This window comes from Homarus americanus, unplaced genomic scaffold, assembly GCF_018991925.1.
Source record: "Homarus americanus isolate GMGI-L3 unplaced genomic scaffold, GMGI_Hamer_2.0 scaffold46583, whole genome shotgun sequence".
Lineage (NCBI taxonomy): Eukaryota > Metazoa > Arthropoda > Malacostraca > Decapoda > Nephropidae > Homarus > Homarus americanus.
The window spans coordinates 1219752-1243657 of record NW_024731675.1 but is presented as its reverse complement, the minus strand read 5'-3'; the positions used below and the strand labels follow the sequence as shown (position 1 = coordinate 1243657).

At 44.0% G+C, this 23906-nt stretch overlaps 1 protein-coding gene across 9 annotated transcripts; it reads right to left on the bottom strand.

The window, feature by feature from the left end:
- Positions 1-581: 581 nt before the first annotated feature.
- Positions 582-16047, bottom strand: LOC121867722 (putative protein TPRXL). 9 transcript variants are annotated; one of them, XM_042367773.1, is made up of 5 exons: positions 15891-16029; positions 15342-15411; positions 871-3737; positions 752-823; positions 582-705 (listed from the first exon to the last, which is right to left on the bottom strand). In XM_042367773.1, exon 3 carries the CDS (start codon positions 2593-2595, stop codon positions 1588-1590), a length of 1008 nt encoding a protein of 335 aa, XP_042223707.1. In that variant the 5' UTR covers positions 2596-3737; positions 15342-15411; positions 15891-16029; the 3' UTR covers positions 582-705; positions 752-823; positions 871-1587. The 9 variants fall into 9 exon arrangements, with proteins under 9 accessions (XP_042223707.1, XP_042223704.1, XP_042223706.1 ...); XM_042367770.1 differs by lacking the exon at positions 15342-15411 and adding an exon at positions 13576-13668 and having other exon boundaries at positions 15891-16025; XM_042367772.1 differs by lacking the exon at positions 15342-15411 and adding an exon at positions 13587-13668 and having other exon boundaries at positions 15891-16025.
- Between the last annotated feature and the right edge of the window lie 7859 nt (positions 16048-23906).

The following is a 23906-nucleotide window of genomic DNA, read 5'->3' as shown; positions in this document are numbered from 1 at the left end:
ACACAGTATTAAGATTTCATTTCTGGCCACACTCTGTTATGTCCTGGCCACACCTCCTGTCATGTACTGGCCACACCTACCTGTCATGTACTGCCACATCTCCCTGTCATGTACTGGCCACACCTCCCCTGTTATGTCCTGCCACACCTCCTGTTATGTCCTGGGCCACACCTCCTGTATGTCCTGGCCACACCTCCTGTCATGTCCTGCCACACCTCCTGTTATGTCCTGGCCACACCTCCCTGTTATGTCCTGGCCACACCTCCCGTCATGTCCTGGCCACACCTCCCGTCATGTCCTGGCCACACTCCCCTGTCATGTCTCCACACCTCCCCATGTCCGGCCACACCTCCCCTGTCATGTCCTGGCACACCTCCCTGTCATGTCCTGCCACACCTCCCTGTCATGTCCTGGCCACACCTCCCTGTCATGTCCTGGCCACACCTCCCTGTCATGTCCTGGCCACACCTCCCTGTCATGTACTGGCCACACCTCCTGTCATGTCCAGGCCACACCTCCCTGTCATGTCCTGGTCACACCTCCCTGTCATGTCCTGGCCACACCTCCCTGTCATGTACTGGCCACACCTCCCGTCATGTCCTGGTCACACCTCCCTGTCATGTCCTGGCCACACTTCCCTGTTATGTACTGGTCACACCTCCCTGTCATGTCCAGGCCACACTCCCTGTCATGTCCAGGCCACACCTCCTGTCATGTCCTGGCCACACCTCCTGTCATGTCCTGGCCACACCTCCCTGTCATGTCCAGGCCACACCTCCCTGTCATGTCCTGGCCACACCTCCCTGTCATGTCCTGGCCACACCTCCCTGTCATGTCCTGGCCACACCCTCCCTGTCATGTCCTCCACACCTCCCTGTCATGTCCTGGCCACACCTCCCTGTCATGTACTTGCCACACCTCCCTGTCATGTCCTGGCCACACCTCCCTGTCATGTCCTGGCCACACCTCCCTGTCATGTCCTGGCCACACCTCCCTGTCATGTCCTGGCCACACCTCCCTGTCATGTCCTGGCCACACCTCCCTGTTATGTACTGTAATGTGGTGGTGTCCTAAGTGACTCAATAGTGTTAAAACTCGGGCGTCACAAGGATCATGGGTTCAAGACACCACCATGGGCAGCACACCCAGAGGCATCACAAGGATCATGGGTTCAAGACACCACCATGGGCAGCACACCCAGAGGCATCACAAGGATCATGGGTTCAAGACACCACCATGGGCAGCACACCCAGAGGCATCACAAGGATCATGGGTTCAAGACACCATCATGGGCAGCATTAAACAGTATATCCCACACCCTGAGACGGTCTCTAGGGGCACAAGAGGTAATGGCTCGCTCTCATCCAAGGCTCGACAGGTACAGACAAACACACAGTACAGTTGTTTAATGTGACGGCACCGTTGACTAGGATAGGACACACTTGAATGGTCTCACACTCCCCCAGTATTTAACATAGCCTCTTGCCCTCTGTCACATCTAAGCAGTACTGTACAATACTTAACTTACGTGGATAATTGTTTTTGTTTTTTTAAGAATAATGAGTTTCTATGATGACAAAAATTTTATCATAAAAATTTTTGTCGGAAAAAAAAAAAAATACAATGACCCATCCTTCCCCGTAACTGCCCCAAGACAGTCACTCCACTTAGGACAGAGTGAGTAGAGTTCCTAGGCCATGTTAAATATTGACTGGAGTCGTGTGTCGGTGCAACCATTAAGTCGTAGGATGTTAGAGAGAGACTTACATGGTAAAACACTCTTAAGGCCAACTCAGGTGCTTGGTTGTGTGGTGGATGTGAACAATAACTCTTAGGTGGACGTGAAACAGAGACTCTCCTCCCCGAGAAAAAGGCTGAACTATTTCCCTTACACAATGAGAGCTTATTGGTATTAGTCACATGATGTACTGTGACAACTTTATCCAATATTAAGAGATACCATTCTGTTTTGTGTTTAATTACAAATATAATGGCCAAGCTTAATATAATGGCCAAGCTCAATATAATGGCCAAGTTCAATATAATGGCCAAGCTCAATATAATGGCCAAGTTCAATATAATGGCCAAACTCAAATATAATAGTGTATAGATGGATTTGTTACTCCCTAGCAGTGAAGAATCACTTGAAGAGGAAGGCCTATCATCCAGTTCTTTAAGAGTAGGATGTATTGTTACGGTCTTAGTTACCAAGCTGTGCCTCTTACATGTACTTAATAATTTAGTTTTGGTGTATATCTGAAAGAACGTGTGACAATCAGTATACAAGTTCTTCGATACAATTAATACATTCATACCACCTTGACCCCAAGTCGCTTGACAACAGAAGTGAGTCGCTCCTTGTTCCTGAAAAGTTGTTGAAAAAGAGACAGTTGGCGCTGCAGAGCCTGGTTCTCCTGCCTTAGGGAGTTCCTCTCCTGCAGAAGTTGAGCCACAGATGTTGGGGCCATGATGAGTGGTGCAGTGTTGAGTGACTGTTGTGAGAGTTGGAGGACCAACATAGATCCTGCACCCTGGGTTGATGGTATAGAGACAATGTTGCTGGCATGTGCAGCAACCTGCTGAGGGGTCATGCATATGATGCGGGCCCTCTTGTTCGCCAGTAAGTCCTCTATGTCGGCACGGGAGGGCACTTGACCGCTACTCCCAGAACTGGTGGAGCTGCTGCTCTCCGTGTTGCCGGGCTCCTCGGTGCGTGGTCGTTTGCGAGAAGCTGCTCCCTCCTGGCTGGGCGCGGTGGAGGTTGCAGCACTTACATTTTCACTGGACTTCAGTACTCCAGACTGAACTCCTACACTGCCTCCCAGCTTATTCTTAACACTGGTTTGGTTTTCCTGGGTGTTGGGCTCAGTAGTCTTTGGGGTCCTGGATCCCATCAAGGCAGGGGGTAGAGTCGTCGACACGGGAACGGAGGCGGCAAGAGTAGACGCCCTGGCCAGGTCGCAACAGACAGAGCCGGCCGACCTGTCCGAGCCGCTGCCCGGAACGCGCACCAGAGACCTCACAAGATCACCTGTGTCGTGTGGAGCAACCATAATTATGTACCTGACAACTTAACCCGATACAAAAAGGTGGCTAAATTAATCTGTTATGTACTTGATATTTTGATGACTTGACCAATTGTAGGTCACCCTCAACTGGTCAGTATACTGTATGTGTAATGTTGTGTGAACTGTAACCAATCCAAGCTGGAAATAACCCAACCAGAACAGTACAGTGCAGTATGTGTTGTGATGTGTTAAGCTAACCAGACCAAGATGGGACCACCCCAAATTAGACTGATTGCAGCGTGGGTGAGTGTGGTGTTAATTCGACTAAACAACACGAGCCGTTAAGTCCGTTGGTGTACAATATCTGCAGACCAAAACACTATGTCCAATGTATAGTTCCTCTATTACTGAGAATAAACAACACAACACTTATCAAACACTATGTCTGAGTGAGTAACACTGTTTACACAACACACTCAGTCAACACCAGTAACTCTTCCACTACTGTACTGTGGGGGGGGGGGAAAAGTTTACACCTTACTCTAGTGTGTTTTCAGTACTTCATTTTAATCACCACTACTGCCAGATGGAGGGGGGAGGTATTTACTATCTAGTCACTCATATCAAATGTCTCCAGTAAAGTAGGTCTTCACATGAGGGGGTGAATTCAAAGCCTTTTAGCTCGTCTTACTTCTGACTGGATATTCCACTTTGAGGGTGACGGCCAATCTGAAATATAAAATGTATATAAGAAAGAAGCAATAATATCAAACATTAACACAACTGAAGACTATAAAACAAGTGACATATTAAACAATGACATGTGGGGGTGGGGTGGGGTGGGGTGGGGTGGGGTGGGGTGGGGATGGGTGGGGTGTGACCGTTGCCCTCCAAAAATAAAAAAATGGTCCTACAATGCTGTTCAAAGTTTAGGTGTTGCGTATTGGCATAAATAATACCCACGTGTAATTTTGTGAAGATTCATCATATCTGAGTGAGCTGCAGCAATTTGAAAAAAAGTTCTTTTTCTTATACGTCATACGAGCCTGTACATGAGAGTACACAACCATCATAAGGGATATTAACACAACCATCTGCCTGGCTTAAGTAAAAGCTGTTATCACTGACACAAAAAAGTTAATTATTCTTATTCTCTCATGGTACATTAAGGGGTTTTATCATATATTCACAAGGTATTATTTCTCTAGAGCAAGAAACCATGATTTGTGTTGGGAAACAGATGATCGTTTGTGCTGATTAGGAAAGCGGAGTCTGTCATTTTCAACTACTGTACTTGAAGGACTTCTTGAAAGCGCTCCTCATCCCTGGCAATAAGAATGATTAACTTTTGCTTTGTGTACTCAACAGGCTCGTATGACGATAAGAAAAATAACTTTCAAATTGAGCTCAGAGACAGCATGATATGCCAATAACATCTTTGAACAGCATTGTAGGACAAAGTTGGGGCAACTGTCACACCCTAGTGGGGATGGGTGGGGATGGGTGGGGTGGGGATGGGTGGGGATGGGTGGGGTGTGGTGGGATGGGTGGGGTGTGGTGGGGATGGATGGAGTGTGGTGGGGATGGGTGGATGGGTGGAGGGGGTGGGGATGGGTGGAGGTGGGGTGGGGATGGGTGGAGTGGGGTGGGGGATGGGTGGATGGGGTGGGGATGGGTGGGTGGGGTGGGGATGGGTGGGTGGGGTGGGGATGGGTGGGGTGTGGTGGGATGGGTGGGTGGGGATGGGTGGGGTGTGGGGGGGATGGGTGGGGTGTGGTGGGGATGGGTGGTGGGATGGGTGGGGATGGGGTGGGTGGGGATGGGTGGGGTGGATGGATGGGTGGGATGGTGGGGTGGTGGGGATGGGTGGGTGGGTGGGATGGGTGGAGGGGTGGGGATGGGTGGGGATGGGATGGGTGGGGATGGATGGGTGGGGTGGGGATGGGTGGGGTGTGGTGGGGATGGGTGGGGTGTGGTGGGGATGGATGGGTGTGGTGGGGATGGGTGGAGTGTGGGGGGATGGGTGGAGTGGGGTGGGGATGGGTGGGTGGGGATGGGTGGGGATGGATGGGTGGGGTGGGTGGGTGGGTGGGGATGGATGGTGTGGTGGGATGGGTGGGTGTGGATGGGTGGGTGTGGTGGGGATGGAGTGGAGATGGGTGGTGGGATGGGTGGGGTGTGGTGGGGATGGGTGGGGTGTGGTGGGGATGGGTGGGGTGTGGTGGGGATGGGTGGGTGTGGTGGGATGGGTGGGGGGGTGGGGATGGGTGGAGTGGGGATGGGTGGAGGGGGTGGGGATGGTGGGAGGTGGGGATGGGTGGGGTGTGGTGGGGATGGGTGGGGTGTGGTGGGGATGGGTGGGGTGGGATGGGTGGGGTGGTGGTGGGGATGGGTGGGGTGTGGTGGGGATGGGTGGGGTGGTGGGATGGGTGGGGTGGTGGGGATGGGTGTGGGTGGGATGGGTGGGTGGGGTGGGGATGGGTGGGTGGGGTGGGGATGGGTGGAGTGGGGTGGGGATGGGTGGTGTGGTGGGGATGGGTGGGTGGGGTGGGATGGGTGGGTGGTGGTGGTGGGATGGGTGGGTGTGGTGGGTGGGTGGGTGGGGTGGGGATGGGTGGGTGGGGATGGTGGGGATGGGTGGAGTGGGGTGGGGATGGGTGGAGGGTGGGGTGGGGATGGGTGGGTGGGGTGGGGATGGGTGGATGGGTGGATGGGTGGTGGGTGGGGTGGGTGGATGGGGTGGGTGGGTGGGGTGGTGGGTGGAGGGGGTGGGGATGGGTGGAGTGTGGTGGGGATGGGTGGGTGGGGTGGATGGGTGGGATGGGTGGAGTGTGGTGGGGATGGGTGGAGTGTGGTTAATTTAATAAGGATTTTTTTTTGTCCATATATTTGGTTATGCTAAGTACTGCATTAACCAGGGTGTCATCCAAGGTGTGCGCCAAACAAAATTTTCTAAAAACTTACTTTTCATTAAAGTTTAGAGTTTTCAGTTTATTTACATGACTAAGACCAACGATTAGTTATATAAAAATGCAGTGATATAACGTGTATGTGATTGGTATTGCATATTTACATGAATAAGGCCGATAGGTTGTTTGAAAATGCAAATTAATTATTTGTGAAATTGTGTACAGTGTACACCTTGATCATCATCTGATCTTGGCAGGATGCTATTTGCTACCTATGGTATACAGTACTATTGTATAGTTTTTGGATTCGTTTAATACTTTCTGTCTTTTCGTACAGTAAATAAAGATTATAAAGTGTATGTTGAAACTTGAATGTAAACTAATGTTTAATTTCATTTGTTCATTTAATTATTTGTGTACACCTTGATTATCATCTGATCTTGGCATGCTATACCTTCTTGGGAAGCTCTACGTCTCAGGCACAAGACAACATATGAAAATTTCAGCTCTAGGTCTGTTTTAAGGGTTTTAGAGCCACAAAAAAAAGCTAAATTCATATAATAAAAGTTAGCGGTTAGCTCCAGCTGTTTTTTAGCTGTTTAGCATTAGCGAAATTAACTTTTTAGTTAGCGGATTAGCGGTTAGCGAAGCTAACTTTTCGTTTAGCTGTGCCCACCACTGCAAATTAATTCCCTTTACTGTACTGTGTTACGTCAACAACCTCTTAATAAAACAACACCGCCAAACATAACAAAGATCAACATCGACTGCTTCAGGACCTATTAGTAAATGTACCCAACTGTGATGCACCGATGAGTACACTTAAGAGCAGTGATGGGGGTCAACACACTACAGTGTTCGAGAAGACTGTGTTAACAAAGGAGATGTTTTGTAAATATACTTAATTAATTTATATATTTAAACAATTCAATGTACTGTATACACAAGGTTACAATACAGTACCTCATGCTATGTAAAGGTTAGGTTAGGTGGTTCTTTAGTATACTGCAGAGAGCCTCAAACAATTACAGTGTGGGGGTCGGAAGTATTTAAATCCAACTACAGTACTGAAGAGAAAGACAGGGACCACAGTCTTCAACTCCAGGCAGTGACAGAGGACTTTCTTCTATATAAACAGGACAACCACAAGAAAATAGGTGTTGACAGCATCCCAGCCAGGTTATTGAGAGATAGTGCCACTATATTAAACACCAATAACACCTCTAATTAATCTATCCATTACCACAAAAAATTTTAAAAAAGAAAAGAAAAAGGTTGTATTAATCTACACCACGAAGATGCCGGAAAACCATCTTTTTAAAGTGAGACAGATTGTAAGAGCATGGAAACACAGAAGAAGGCAGAGCATTCCACAGTTTGGCTGTGTGAGGAAAGAAGGAGGTACTGTAACGGGTTATTATAGTGTGACCGACAGCCACACAGAAACTGTGGGCACTGTGGGCAAGACGAGTGTTACGTGCCAACGGCCTTGCCGGCGGTACACAGGATGCCAAATGCACCGAACATTGCCCGTTTAAGTACCTGTAAAAGAGAGAGAGTTAAGCAACATTGTGGTGAAGAGAAAGGGAAGAAAGATTATCAACTAAAGGAGGAGAGTTAATAAGACGAAATGCCTTTGATTCCACCCTATGTAACAGTTGAAGAGCCACCCCAGATATGAGAGCAGTACTCCACGTTAGGACGAATGAATCCCTTATAAACTTGGAGCAACTGCATTCCCAGCTTTTGGGAGGCAGCTTTAGCAATGTTGAGGATGTGTGGCTTCCATGACATATTAGAGGAAATGGTGAGGCCTAGCATATCTATTTTAGAACTCGGCAGAATGAATGCATCCTGAAATGTGATTGGTGGGAGATCATCAAATTTGGAAAGAGTAATTGGTAAATATCGAGTTTTATTTCTATTAAACTTAACCAAGTTCCACCTCCCCATTCAGAGATACTGCACAGATCAGCAGTGGTAGATGTACTGTAGTGATATCAGCTCTAGTTTGAGTGGACGAGTTGACGGTTCTGGGTAAACACAAGAAATACAGTACACTATGCCACGTTCATAGTGATACGGTATATATATATAATTTGGAATAAAAGTTTATAAGTCCTGCTATAATAGTAGAGATAAGTTTATTTCTCAAGAAACAGGACCGCCATTTGCAATGATGTCACTACCTTCAAACTCACAGCTACAGTCTGAGGTAGTAGAAAGGGTGGCCTCTTCAGACCCCAAATGCCACGTTCAGTAAGTTTTAAGGGTGTTTTTTTATGGTCTAAGTCACGGACATTTGGTAAGTGAAGTAATGTGCCGTTAAGAGCAGCTTCAAACATAGGCTGGATGGGTATATGAGTGATAGGGGTTGGGTGTAAATGGGACTGACCAGTATGGCCCACTGCAGGTTCCTCCAGTCTTATGTTCTTATGGACATAAAAAACTCGCATGTTCACACCAGCTCAGCTGTCATGTACTCTTACCTGGGAGACTTTCTCGTTTTTCTTCAGTTCATTTACAGACTATATGAGTACTAGATGGAGATACAAGTCAACTTAGAAGCAATGATATTGTCTGGACTTTGTTTTAATAATGCCTGATGCTAGTTAACATGACAACATAGTGCTGTTATTGTTTTGATAAAGCCTGATGCTAGTTAACATGACAACATAGTGCTGTTATTGTTTTGATAAAGCCTGATGCTAGTTAACATGACAACATAGTGCTGTTATTGTTTTGATAAAGCCTGATGCTAGTTAACATGACAACATAGTGCTGTTATTGTTTTGATAAGCCTGATGCTAGTTAACATGACAACATAGTGCTGTTATTGTTTTGATTGATGCCTGATGCTGCTAGTTAACATGACAACATAGTGCTGTTATTGTTTTGATAAAGCCTGATGCTAGTTAACATGACAACATAGTGCTGTTATTGTTGATAAAAGCCTGATGCTAGTTAACATGACAACAAATTGATAGTGCTGTTTATTGTTTTTGACCTGAAAAGCTGATGCTAGTTAACATGACAACATAGTGCTGTTATTGTTTTGATAAAGCCTGATGCTAGTTAACATGACAACATAGTGCTGTTATTGTTTTGATAAAGCCTGATGCTAGTTAACATGACAACATAGTGCTGTTATTGTTTTAATAAAGCCTGATGCTAGTTAACATGACAACATAGTGCTGTTATTGTTTTGATAAAGCCTGATGCTAGTTAACATGACAACATAGTGCTGTTATTGTTTTGATAAAGCCTGATGCTAGTTAACATGACAACATAGTGCTGTTATTGTTTTGATAAAGCCTGATGCTAGTTAACATGACAACATAGTGCTGTTATTGTTTTGATAAAGCCTGATGCTAGTTAACATGACAACATAGTGCTGTTATTGTTTTGATAAAGCCTGATGCTAGTTAACATGACAACATAGTGCTGTTATTGTTTTGATAATGCCTGATGCTAGTTAACATGACAACATAGTGCTGTTATTGTTTTGATAAAGCCTGATGCTAGTTAACATGACAACATAGTGCTGTTATTGTTTTGATAAAGCCTGATGCTAGTTAACATGACAACATAGTGCTGTTATTGTTTTAATAATGCCTGATGCTAGTTAACATGACAACATAGTGCTGTTATTGTTTTGATAAAGCCTGATGCTAGTTAACATGACAACATAGTGCTGTTATTGTTTTGATAAACCTGATGCTAGTTAACATGACAACATAGTGCTGTTATTGTTTTGATAAAGCCTGATGCTAGTTAACATGACAACATAGTGCTGTTATTGTTTTGATAAAGCCTGATGCTAGTTAACATGACAACATAGTGCTGTTATTGTTTTGATAATGCCTGATGCTAGTTAACATGACAACATAGTGCTGTTATTGTTTGATAATGCCTGATGTAGTTAACATGCTGATGCTAGTTAACATGCCAGTGATAATGCCTGATGACAACATAGTGCTGTTATTGTTTTGATAAAGCCTGATGCTAGTTAACATGACAACATAGTGCTGTTATTGTTTTGATAATGCCTGATGCTAGTTAACATGACAACATAGTGCTGTTATTGTTTTAATAAAGCCTGATGCTAGTTAACATGACAACATAGTGCTGTTATTGTTTTGGTGATTCACTAATGAACCACTGGGATATATCATAATTTATATTAATTAATGGGTAAAGTTGACTTAATCTACCATGAGTATTTGGATGTTTAGAATCAAGATAGACTGTACAGTGGTCCCTCGATTAACGAACAAAACTTCGATTAACAAAATCCTTACAACAATCACGATTTGTTGTGAGCATCAGCGGATTGGCTAGTTCGCCAATACAGTAATTGGTTCTATGTTTACATTCATTTCCAGTGCTCTTTAATATTTTTGCATTTTTTTATATTAAAATTATTAGTCATTTTAAAATTTAGTTAACATATTAATAATATACAGTCCAAAAATCCGGATGCCAGAAATCCGGACCACCAGGCAATCCGGACTTTTCGAAAATTCAAACTTTTTTTTAGCTGGCTTTTGTGTGTATGTGCGCATGCGTGAGCGCCACAGCTGCACAGCAACAAGCGACCACGCGGTCGCCACTTTAAAACGAGCGACCAAACTGTGACAACGTATGTAATTTTGAGTCCTACTCTTTCCATTTACAGAGTACTGTACAAGCCCATAATAATGGCTCCTATAGTAGATAAACTTCGTTGTGTGAAGAGAAAGAAGAACAAGTTGAAATTAAGTGACAAACTTGAAATAATTAAGAAACTAGAACGCGGTGTGAGCAATACTGTTCTAATGGAAACATACGACATTGGAAAGTCTACAATTTATGATATAGAAAAGGCAAAGAATAAAATTCTAGAATTCACAGCATTTTCTTTAAAACTGCTCGTTTTGATAAATGAAGCATGCTATATTTGCTAATGAATAAACTATCAAAATGTACCTGTTCATCTCTTCTTTATTCCTCCTTAAATTTGAATTTATAAGTACTGCCAGAGAATCCGGAAAATCCGGACCGACCCAATCCCCAAGCAGTCCGGATTTTTGGACTTCTACTGCAGTACAGGGAACTAGTTTTTTGTGCGCCCAACAGCCACCTGACTCACCCGCCAAAGCGTCTCTGTTTAACTTTGTTTACAGTGGAGTGAACATCGTGTTTGTTGGTCTCCTGAATATTTCTAAGTTTTTACATTAAAATTATTAGTCAATATCTTGAATGTAGATCCAAAGTTATGGTGACTTCCACCATATTTACCATGACAAATGTGGCCCAGAGGCTGGGGGCCACTGGTGTACTAACTGACCATATCAGGTCCCCAAATAACTCATTAAAATAACACAGGAATAGTGATGTTAGTGTTGCATAAAGTGTTCAACACAGTGAATCATGATGTACTGTACTGTAGGCTCTTGGAATGGTCCTGTTGACTGGTTTAAACCTAATCTTAACAACAGGAAACAAATAACAGCAAGCCAACAGCCCAAGGAGTCCCACAAGGGCGTGCAGTATCCTTGAGCCCACCTCTGTTCTTCCTGGTTCATTAGTATTAATTGGCTGCAGGTTGATACAGCAGTTATCACCTGCAAACAGTGGCTCATAGACAACAAATTATCCCTATATCTGGTTAACACTGAAACAATATTATTATGATCAGAAACAAAACTCAAAGGTTAATGAATTCACTGTACTGTGTGTGTGTGGATGAACCATCTCACCTGTAGGCTCAGTGACATACCTGGGACTAACTCTTGACTCTTGTTGGTCTGGTGAATTAATAAAAGTAATGCTAGGATCAAATGTTTCTATAGATGTGCTACATGACTTTGATCTGATGCCTGATAACCCTTTGGTTGGCACTCATACAGTGTCACTTGGGACTATTCCTACTCATCATGGTACAGCACTCAGCCCTAACACACAAGCTACAAACCAGGCGGCGAGGACATGATAGCAGGAGATCACGTTGGCCAATCAGTGAACATGTTAAGTGTGGCAGATAGAGTGAAGCAACTGACTGTGGCCAGAGGTCTAACAATAAACTTTGTACGGGTTGTTGGTCTGGTGAATTAATAAAAGTAATGCTAGGATCAAATGTTTCTATAGATGTGCTACATGACTTTGATCTGATGCCTGATAACCCTTTGGTTGGCACTCATACAGTGTCACTTGGGACTATTCCTACTCATCATGGTACAGCACTCAGCCCTAACACACAAGCTACAAACCAGGCGGCGAGGACATGATAGCAGGAGATCACGTTGGCCAATCAGTGAACATGTTAAGTGTGGCAGATAGAGTGAAGCAACTGACTGTGGCCAGAGGTCTAACAATAAACTTTGTACGGGTTACCAGAGGGAGAATTGGTGGGGAGGAATTGGTGGAAATTGGTGGGGAGGGTGTGAATGGGGAGGGGGTGGTGGGGGTTGAGGAGGGTGGTGCAGGGGGTTGTGAGGGGAGGGGGAGGGTGGTGGGGGTTGAGGGGAGAGGGAGGGGTGGTGGGAGGTTGGGGGGAGGGGGAGGGGTGGTGGGGGGTTGAGGGGAGGAGGAGGGTGGTGCAGGGGTTGGGGGAGGGAGGTGGTGGGGTTGAGGGGGGTGGGGGTTGAGGAGGTGGTGCAGGGGTTGGGGGCGGAGGGTGTGTGGTGGGGAGGTTGAGGGGAGGAGGGGTGGGGTGGTGGGGGTGGAGGGTGGTGGGGAGGTTGAGGGGTGGGGTGGTGGGGTTGAGGGTGGGGCAGTGGGGGTTGAGGAGGGTGGTAGGGGGGGTTGAGGGGGAGGGTGGTGGGGTTGAGGGGAGGGGGTGTGGTGGGGGATGGAGGAGGTGGGGTTGGGGGAGGAGGTGGTGGGGGTTGGGGGAGGTGGAGGTGGGGGTTGAGGGGGAGGAGGGTGGTGGGGTTGTGAGGGAGGGAGGTGGAGGTGGGGGTTGTGAGGGGGGTGGTGGGGGTTGGGGGAGGGGGAGGGTGGTGGGGGTTGAGGGAGGGGTGGTGGGGGTTGAGGGAGGTGGTGGGGTTGGGGAGGGGGGTGGGGGGTTGGGGGAGGGGTGGTGGGGAGGTTGGGGGGAGGGAGGGGGTGGTGGGGTTGAGGGGAGGGGGTGGTGGGGTTGAGGGAGGTGGTGGGGGGTGGAGGGAGGTGGAGGTGGGGGTGGAGGGAGGGGTGTGGTGGGGGTGAGGTGGAGGGGTGATGGGGGTTGAGGGAGGTGGTGGGGGGTTGAGGGAGGTGGTGGGGTTGAGGGGAGGGTGGTGGGGTTGAGGGAGGTGGGGTGAGAACCAGAGTGGAGGGTGGGGTGATGGGGGTTGAGGGAGGGGGTGGTGGGGAGGTTGAGGGAGGAGGGGTGGTGGGGGTTGAGGGTGGGTTGAGGGGAGGGGGGATGAGGAAGGGGAAAGGAGGGGGAAAGGAGGGGGAAAGGAAGGAGGGGGAAAGGAAGGAGGGGGAAGGGGGTTGAGGAAGGGGAGGGGGAAAGGAGGGTGGAGGGGCCGGTTAATAGAGAGGGTTAAGGGGGTGGGAAAGACGTACAATTACCACTATCAAAGGTGAAAAACCAGATCCCATATAAAGTTAATACCAAAACACTAATATTCCAGCCACATGATTCGTGCTGAACACATCACAATAACAAAAGTATTTCAACACACACTTACAGTATACCTACAGTTCTAGGAGACGGCGGCACCATGACTGCAACACCACACTCCCGCTCACAGCTAGGCAATACACTGGATGTACAATGGCATCTGTGGGGTTCATATATGCCTGAGCAACTAAACCAGCACACCTCCCACCCCGCACCCCCCCCACTGGTCGATCCACTCAAAACGATTTCATACTCAAGGACTCTGTCACACGCTTACACTCACTCTTTCTCTGATGCAGCGAATCACTTGTTTGTCTACTTCCTACATTTAATTTATAACAAGGACTCGTGTGTGTATATATATATGTATATGTGCATGTATATATGTATATGTATGTATATGTGTGTTTACATATTTGTATATGTACTGTCAATGAATATGATGCATCTCTTCGTGTACGAACCTCTGTCCTGCATGGCAGTGAACAGTGACATTACCCATATGAATCTGACCTCTATACATTTATAGTTGTTAATGAATATGATGTATTTCTTTGTGTATGAACCTCTGTCCTGCGTGGCAGTGAGAAGTGATACCACCCTCAGTGTCAAGACCTGACTGAATTACTCAGAATAGGCAAACTGTACTACAAGCTCTGCCAATAAATTTGTTAAACTAAATTAAAGTGTACATATGAACCCGAATCGTTCTACAGTAGCCTAGTAAACATTATAAACGGTCCAAGTAAGTTATAAACGGACCAATCTATTTATACATCGCCTAATAGTTAGTCAAAAGTCATACATGTATATGCGTGTGTGAGGAGTGTTGCCTACAATAAATATTTTGATTTAGTATTGAAGGGATAACTTTTTGTTCACTTTTAACTTCGCCGCTGATTGGCTTATTAGGTATCTGTGTATTTGCTCGAAACAAGGCTAACAAAGTACTTGGGTTCATACAAAGGATTATTAGTTACAAGACTAGCGAGGTCATCCTAAAACTATATCTAGCGCTTGTTAGACCTCACTTAGATTACGCAGTTCATTTCTGGTCACCGTACTACAGAATTCAGGGGAGAATGACAAGATTAATCCCGGGCATTAGGAACCTTGAGTACAGAGACAGCTTTAGGCATCTTAATTTGCACTTTCTCGAGAAACGTAGAGTGAGGGGCGACATGATCGAGGTGTATAAATGGAAGTCAGGGCTAAACAAAGTGATATAACAAAGGTACTCAAACTATCTAACCAGGAGCGAACTCGTAACAATGGTTTTACATTAGACAAATTTAGATTTAGGCACGAGATAGGTAAACACTGGTTTGGAAATAGAGTAGTGGATAAGTGGAACAAGTTACCAAACATCATCATTAACTCTAATACGCTGGATAGCTTCAAACAGAGGCTGGATGGATATATGAGCGATAGGGGTTGGGTGTAAATAGGACTGCTCAGTATGGGCCAATAGGCCCACTGCAGTTTCCCCCATTCTTATGTTCTTAACAACATATGAATGGAGGTAACAGCAGCGGGTCTATACTGGTCAGTCCCGTTTACACCCAACCCCTATCGCTCATATATCCATCCAGCCTCTGTTTGAAGCTATCCAGCGTATTAGAGTTAATGATGATATTTGGTAACTTGTTCCACTCATCCACTACTCTGTTTCCAAACCAGTTGGCACACTGTTGGCAAGTACTGACTTTCTGTTAGGCACTGTTGACAAGAACTGGCTCTCTGTTACACACTGTTGGCAAGTACTGGACACGTACTGGGTCTCTGTTACACACTGTTGGCAAGTACTGGGCATGTACTGGCTCCTGAATGTACCTGAACCTGCTCCAGTGTTGGTCAAGTCTGGTCTTGAAACAGCTCACACTCGGTGCCGTCACAACACTCTCTGGCAGGTTCCATGGAATATTAAATTTTGTTCAAGGTGAAATTTTTACTATAGTATAAGTAAATCAACTAATAAATTTATATATACAAGCTCCGGAATCACCAAAATGGCTATGGTGAGACAGAAGGAAGAGTTTTATTTCCCAGGGAGATATTTAGAAACTTCTCGTTCACAATGGCGTCATGACCATGGCTGAATCATGTTGTAACAAATACCACTAACTAGAATTTCCCGTTAGATACAAGTACACGTCACAATACGATCCATAATCACCCTATTATCGGTGAAGGTTCGTTTAGTATTGGGAATAGTTTGGTTTATCCTTCCTGAATTAAAGAACATCCACACGACACAGGGATCCGTAGATACTTTTCAACATTGGATCTGTCGACACGTAGTAAAACCAAAACACTTTTCCTTATTATTAAGAAAAATCTACTTCACTATTGATTAAACTCAACGATGAACACATTTCTCACCTGTATAGAACGTGGATAAGGATTTAATACGGTATTTGTGACGCTCTGGTACACGAAATAACCGATATTCCCAAGATATCCTCACGCCACAGGCTCTCTATACGTCTGTTCAATAACCCGGTCGACGGGACGGGGGCCACCACACGCCTCACACAGCCACCACCTCCTACCGTCCAATTCGGGATTTTAACCATTTAATTCTCCTTTACAACATCATTATATCAATTCTATACATCCTATCTTATGTGGTGATATAAAACATATATATTTTTTTTTATCTTCCTTAGGGTATATACTGTCGTTAGGTAATAAGTAATGATATAAGTTATGAGGTTTTGTGGCAATCATGTAGCCCTAAGATGGACAAAACGTTTCGTCCCCAGAGAAGGGACGCTTTTACTCGTCTCACTCAAGAATTTCTACTTCCTAAACTGAATTACACCATAACTAAACACTGTGAAACAAGTCTTCCCTTTAAGAAACCCTGAGTTAATTAGATATATGAAATAACTATAGAAATAGACCCACATTGACTTTCACTTCTAACTCGGCGAGGCTTCTAGGCCGTAATTTAAACCTGTATTTCAAACTTCAGTATAATATACAATATTATCGATACTTAATCACTTCTACAGAATATTAGTTAGTTATGGGGTTTATCTCCAATATTTCATTCATGATAGAATAGTTAACTAACTACCCTCGTTACGTGCTTAAAGACCTTGAAGTTCAGTATATATATTTTTTCACATAATAACAACATATACACTAGAGCAAATGTGAACTAATATAATGCATAAATGTGAATCAATACACGCGTGTGAGGCAGCGTCAACACCCATCACATCCAACTGCTCATGGTAACTAGCCACCTACGTTCAGTGATCTTGTAAATACGTCTAAAACGTATTGAAACGTAAATGATGGTGCAATAGTTCTCCTCAACCTAATGCGGGACATCACGTGTTCTCAGAATGTTACTGAAGGTTGGTTAACAATCCAGTGTTCAAAATGGAGTGGAAATAATACTTAGAGTAATTATTATTCAACATATTGTACTTTATTTACCTACGTGGGTCATGCCGAAGTTTCTTTGTTGGGATATATCAACTGTCTATGGCTATGTACGATGTATACTCATTCTATAGTTTACTCATCATTCTAGTTTACTCATTCTAGTTTACTCATTCTAGTTTATTCATCCTAGTTTACTCATACTAGTTTACTCATTCTAGTTTACTCATCATTCTAGTTTACTCATACTAGTTTACTCATTCTAGTTTACTCATCATTCTAGTTTATTCATCCTAGTCTACTCATTCTAGTTTACTCATCATTCTAGTTTATTCATCCTAGTTTACTCATTCTAGTTTACTCATCGTTGTAAACCGCTGATTACGGGATAAGTGTTCCAGCTAATATGAACTCAGTCACTTTCCGGTTTTGAAACAATATAATACCCAGAAATATTATATAAAAATTTTAACTCAGCACCGTACCTAAGTGACCAAAACGTATCATGCAAGTTAAACCATGATTGTTAATGTTAGATTGGCTTGTAAAGGTTAGGTTATGTTAATTTTTTAGTTGGTGTAATTAAACTAAGGTAGATTCTTAAGTTAGGTTAACCTTTACAAGCCTAAGTTAACCTAATCTCCCAGGTTCGATAACTTACATTGGATCTATCATGTTAGCTTTGGAGAGAAATATTAACAAGATTTAAGATATCCTGTTGGCAATGATACAGGCACTTGGGCTCTGAATTCTACGTCCATAACGTTTTAAGAACGTTTTAAAACACTACCTACGTCTCTCCCTCCACCATGCAAGATACGAAGCTGATGATACGTACAATAAACCACACAAGAATATACACGACTTGCACCTCAGACAAAGAACAGCAGAGTACGATCAATAAAACTCTCTACACATATGGATATAAACTAAAAGGTACAATAATTAGTTTATATACAGTACGATAGTGTGATAGTCGATAAGTTCTTTGTTTACTGAGATACGAGGAGCGACTGCGGAAATAATGCGCTTGTTTTAAATAGCTTAAAATTATTATCCACAAAACCTTTTATTAATCCTAACCACATTACAAAATATTATTACTACTACTACTACTAATAATACGTACACTCAAACTACCATCACCCAGTTCATCAACACACGGGACATTTGAGAAATTTCCATGTATTAAACCGCTAACAAAAGAACTTTATCTATCTATCTATGTATTATTATTATTATTATTATCACGTTTAAACAAAGAACACATACTTTCTCTAAATATTGTCCGTATAAATGTTTCGGCAGCTGGTATTTATGGAACGATACAAAGAACACGTATTAACAAAACGTTTCAGAGAGGTGAAATAGTGCTGCCTCATTTCCGGAGAACTGTTACCTGTACGACTGTTTGGGGTCTAATGCACACACAAAACGAGCATACAAACATACGTATCGAAGTCTTTAAACTGCTAGGAGAACATATGAGCACGGGGGTGGAGGAGAATGCAGTGGGAGCGGGTAAACAAAGTGAAAGGTTACAGGGAAATAGCAGGAATTATGACAAAACTAAATTAGGCAGGGAGTTAAAACCTATACGCGACAAAAAGAGGACTCAGAACACAACTAACTTAAATGTCTACTACGCTAACAGTAGGAGTATGAGAAACAAAATGTATGAAATTAGGGCGTTAGTTACAAGACTAGCGAGGTCATCCTAAACTATATCTTGCGCTTGTGAGACCTCACTTGGATTACGCAGTTCAAGTCTATAAATGGAAGTCAGGGCTAAACAAGGGGACATGACAAAGGTACTCAATCATCCAACCAGGAGCGAACTCGTAACAATGGTTTGGAATAGAGTAGTGGATGAATACACCAAACATCATCATTAACTCTAATACGCTGGATAGCTTCAAACAGAGGCTGGATGGATATATGAGCAATAGGGGTTGGGTGTAAACGGGACTGACCAGTATAGACCCGCTGCTGTTTCCTCCATTCTTATGTTCTTATGTGTATGTTTCTACAGGTTTTTGTGTTTAAACTTTATTTCTATTCATACATACAGTCTTGTAGCTTAATAGAAGTTAATAAACATCTCAAAATACTCAGTCGAGTGTCCTGACCTGGAGCTGGCGGACGCTCGCCCCACAAGGGGTCACAGCTCAAGGTTGAAGAAGCCACAAGTCCAGAAAACTGTGAGGGGCAAACTTTTTCGGAGGAGAATTGGAACTGTTGGAACAACCTGCCAGAGAGTGGTGTGACGGCACTGAGTGTGAGCTGTTTCAAGACCAGACTTGACCAACACTGGAGCAGGTTCAGGTATATTCAGGCCAGTACATGTCCAGTACTTGCCAACAGTGTGTAACAGAGTCAGTACATGCCCAGTACTTGTCAACAGTGTGTAACAGAGCCAGTACATGCCCAGTACTTGTTAACAGTGTGTAACAGAGAGTCAGTACATGCCCAGTACTGCCAAGTATAACAGAGAGCCAGTACTGCCAAGTGTGTAAGAGAGCCAGTACATGTCTAGTACCTGCCAACAGTAATTTCACTAGTACATCAACAATAAAAAAAATAGTTACTTAATTTACAACTCTAATGAACTCTCAGCGTCATCTTGTTAAACTATCGTCCACTGCTAGACGAATAATCACGTATCTTAAATTTTTCATTTATTTCTAAAATATAATTCCCAAATCAAAGTTTACCGCAGTATGCATCATATTGGTGAAAATATTTTAACTCCAGGTTGCAATGTAGCGCTGATGATACGGCAATAAATTCAACTTGTGTCACAATAAAGAAATAGCCAAGAGGAACCGTTGATTTGTCAGGAATACAAGGGCAGTCACGTGATTCAGCTGACGCGATATGACAAGACTAACAGGAAGTCATTCTTACACGCTATGAGAATTTGATACCATTATCCTCCATGCAGGTGAGGACGGAGAGAGAACTACGAAGGAAGTAAGATAAGATAAAGAGATAGAGAAATATGGAGGGCGAAGAGGATAAAGATAACAAAATTAACAGGATATTCTTTTGTTATGCCTTTCCCTGGCTCTCCTACCATCACCTTTACCCATTAATACTTACCATTATCCCCTGGCTCTCCTACCATCACCTTTACCCATTAATATCTCTACCATTATCCCCGGCTCTCCTACCTCATCACCTTTACCCATTAATATCTCTTACCATTATCCCTTGGCCTCCTCTACCATCACTCCTTTACTCCATTAATATCTCTACTCATTATCCCCCTGGCCTCCCACCATCACCTTTACTCCATTAATATCTCTACCATTATCCCTGGCTCTCCTACCCTTACCTTTTACTCCATTAATATCTCTCACTATTATCCCCTGGCTCTCCCACCATCACCTTTTACCCATTAATATCTCTACCATTATCCCCTGCCTCCTACCATCACCTTTTGGTACTCCATTAATATATCTACCATTATCCCCTGGCTCTCCCACCACCTTTACTCCATTAATATATCTACCATCATCCCTGGCTCTCCAACACCATCAATTTTACTCCATTAATATCTCTACCATTATCCCTGGCTCTCCTACCACTCACCTTTACCCATTAATATCTCTACCATTATCCCTGGCTCTCCCACCATCACCTTTTACCCATTAATATCTCTACCATTATCCCCTGGCTCTCCCACCATCACCTTTACTCATTAATATCTCTACCATTATCCCCTGGCTCTCCTACCATCACCTTTACCCATTAATATCTCTACCATTATCCCCCTGGCTCTCCTACCATCACCTTGGCTTCCATTAATATATATCTACCATCATCCCCTGGCTCTCCTACCATCACCTTTACCCATTAATATTCTACCATTATCCCTGGCTCTCCTACCATCAATTACCCATTAATATCTCTACCATTATCCCTGGCTCTCCTACCATCACCTTTACCCATTAACATCTCTACCATTATCCCCTGGCTCTCCTACCATCACCTTACCCATTAATATTCTACCATTATCCCCTCGGCCTCCCACCATCAGTCTTTACCCATTAATATCTCTACCATTGTCCTGGCTCTCCTACCATCACCTTTTTACCCCATTAATATATCTACCATTATCCCTGGCCTCCATCACCATCACCTTACCCATTAATATCTCACCATTATCCCCTGGCTCCTGCATCACCTTTACCCATTAATATCTCTACTATTATCCCCTGGCTCTCCTACTCATCACCTTTGCACTTCCATTAATATCTCTCTTACCATTATCCCTGGCTCTCCTACCATCACCTTTACCCATTAATATCTCTAACATTATCCCTGGCTCTCCTACCCCCAATTTTACCATTAATATCTCTACCATTATCCCCTGCCTCTACCATCACCTTTACCCATTAATATCTCTTCTGAATTATCATCCCTGGCCTCCTACCATCACCTTTTACCCATTATTATCTCTACCCCATTATCCCCTGGCTCTCCTACCATCACCTTTACCCATTAAGAGTCTCTACCATTATCCCCTGGCTCTCCTAACCATCACCTTTACCATTGGTTTATCTCTACCATTATCCCCGGTTTCCTACCCTCACCTTTACCCATTAATATCTCTTAATTTATTATCCCCTCATTCTCCTACCATCACCTTTACCCATTATCTCTACCATTATCCCCCTGGCTCTCCTACTCATCACCTTTTACCCATTGAAGGAGTCTCTCTACTATTATCCCCGGGCTCTCCTACCTTTATCAATTTTAACACCATTAATATCTGTACTATTATCCCTGGCTCTCCTACCATCACCTTTACCCATTAATATCTCTACCTGCTTATCCCCTGGCACTTACCATCACCTTTACTCCATTAATATCTCTACCATTATCCCTGGCCTCCTACCATCACCTTACCCATTAAGACGTCTTCTACCATTATCCCTGGCTTCCTACCACCTTTCACTCATCATCTCTCTACCATTATCCCCTGGGTTCTCCTACCATCACCTTTAATTCCATTAATATTCTTACCATTATCCCTTTGGCTCTCCTACCATCACCTTACCCATTAATATCTCTACCATTATCCCCTGGCTCTCCTACCATCATCACCTTTACCCATTAATATCTCTACCATTATCCCCCGGCTCTCCTACCCCTTACCTTTTTACCCATTAATATCTCTACCATTATCCCCTGGCTCTCCCACCATCACCTTTACTCCATTAATATCTCACTATTATCCCCTTGCCTCCTACTCATCACCTTTACCCATTAATATATCTACCATTATCCCTGGCTCCTACCATCACCTTTTACCCATTAATATATCTACCATCCCTGGCTCTCCTACTCATCACCTTTTACTCCATTAATATCTCTACCATTATCCCCTGGCTCTCCTACCATCACTCCTTTTACCCATTAATATCTCTCTTTACCTATTATCCCTGGGCTCTCCTACCATCAATCTCACCCATTAATATCTCTACCATTATCCCTGGCTCTCCCACCACCTTTACCCATTAATATTTCTACCATTATCCCCCTGGCTCTCCTACCATCACCTTTACTCCCCATTACTATATCTACCATTATCCCCCGGCTCTCCTACCACCATCACCTTTACCCATTATATTTCTCCGCTATCATCCTCGGCTCTCCTCACCATCAATTTTTAATACCCATTATCTCTACCATTATCCCTGCTCTCCTACCATCACCTTTACCCATTAATATATCTACCATCATCCCCTGGCCTCCTACCACATCACCTTCACCCATTAATATCTCTACCATTATCCCCTGGCTCCCCCACCATCACCTTTACCCATTAATATCTCTACCATTATCCCCTGGCCTCCTACCATCACCTTTACCCATTAATATCTCTACCATTATCCCTCATTCTACCATCACCCCACCCAATAATATCTCTACCATTATCCCTGGCCTCCTACCATCAATCTTTACCCTTTAATATCTCTACCATTACTCTGCCTCCCACCATCACCTTTACCCATTAATATTCTACTATTATCCCTGGCTCTCCCACCTCTCCTTCACCCATTAATATCTCTACCATTATCCCTGGCTCCCCTACCACTACCTTTTACCCATTAATATCTCTTCTACCATTATCCCTGACTCTCCCACCACCTTTTACCCATTAATATCTCTACCATTATCCCTGGCTCTCCTACCATCACCTTTTACCCATTAATATCTCTCACCATTATCCTTGGCCTCTCCTACCATCACCTTTTACCCATTAATATTCCTACCATTATCCCCCTGGCCTCCTACCACGCTCTTGTAATTCTTATTGGTTATCTCTACCATTATCCCTGGCTCTCTACCCTTTAATACCTTTTACCCATTAATATCTCTTACCATTATCCCTGGCTCTCCCACCATCACCTTTTTACCCATTAATATCATCTCACCATTATCCTCATTCTCCTACCATCACCTTTACCCATTAATATATCTACCATTATCCCCTTGGCTCTCCTACCATCACCTTTACCCATTAATATATCTACCATCATCCCTGGCTCTCCTACCATCACCTTTTACCCATTAATATCTCTACCATTATCCCCAAGTCTACCATCACCTTTACCCATTAATATCTCTACCATTATCCCTGGCTCTCCCAATTCATCACCTTTTTGCACTCCATTACATTCTACCATTATCCCCTGGCTCTCCACCATCACCTTTGCACTCCATTAATATCTCTACCCATTATCCCTGGCTCTCCCTAACACTACCTTTACCCATTAATATCTCTACCATTATCCCCTTCTGGCTCTCCTACCATCTCTTTTACCTTATTAATATCTCTACCATTATCCCCTGGCCTTCCTACCATCAATTCTTTACCCATTAACATCTCACCAGTCCCTGGCTCTCCCACCACCACCTCTTTTTACCAGATGAATATCTCTACCATTATCCCTGGCTCTCCACCACGCCTTACTCATTAATATCTCTATC

Excerpts from the sequence above, each read along its gene's own strand:
- LOC121867722 (XM_042367766.1), bottom strand. The coding sequence starts at position 2,595 with ATGCATGACCCCTCAGCAGGTTGCTGCACATGCCAGCAACATTGTCTC.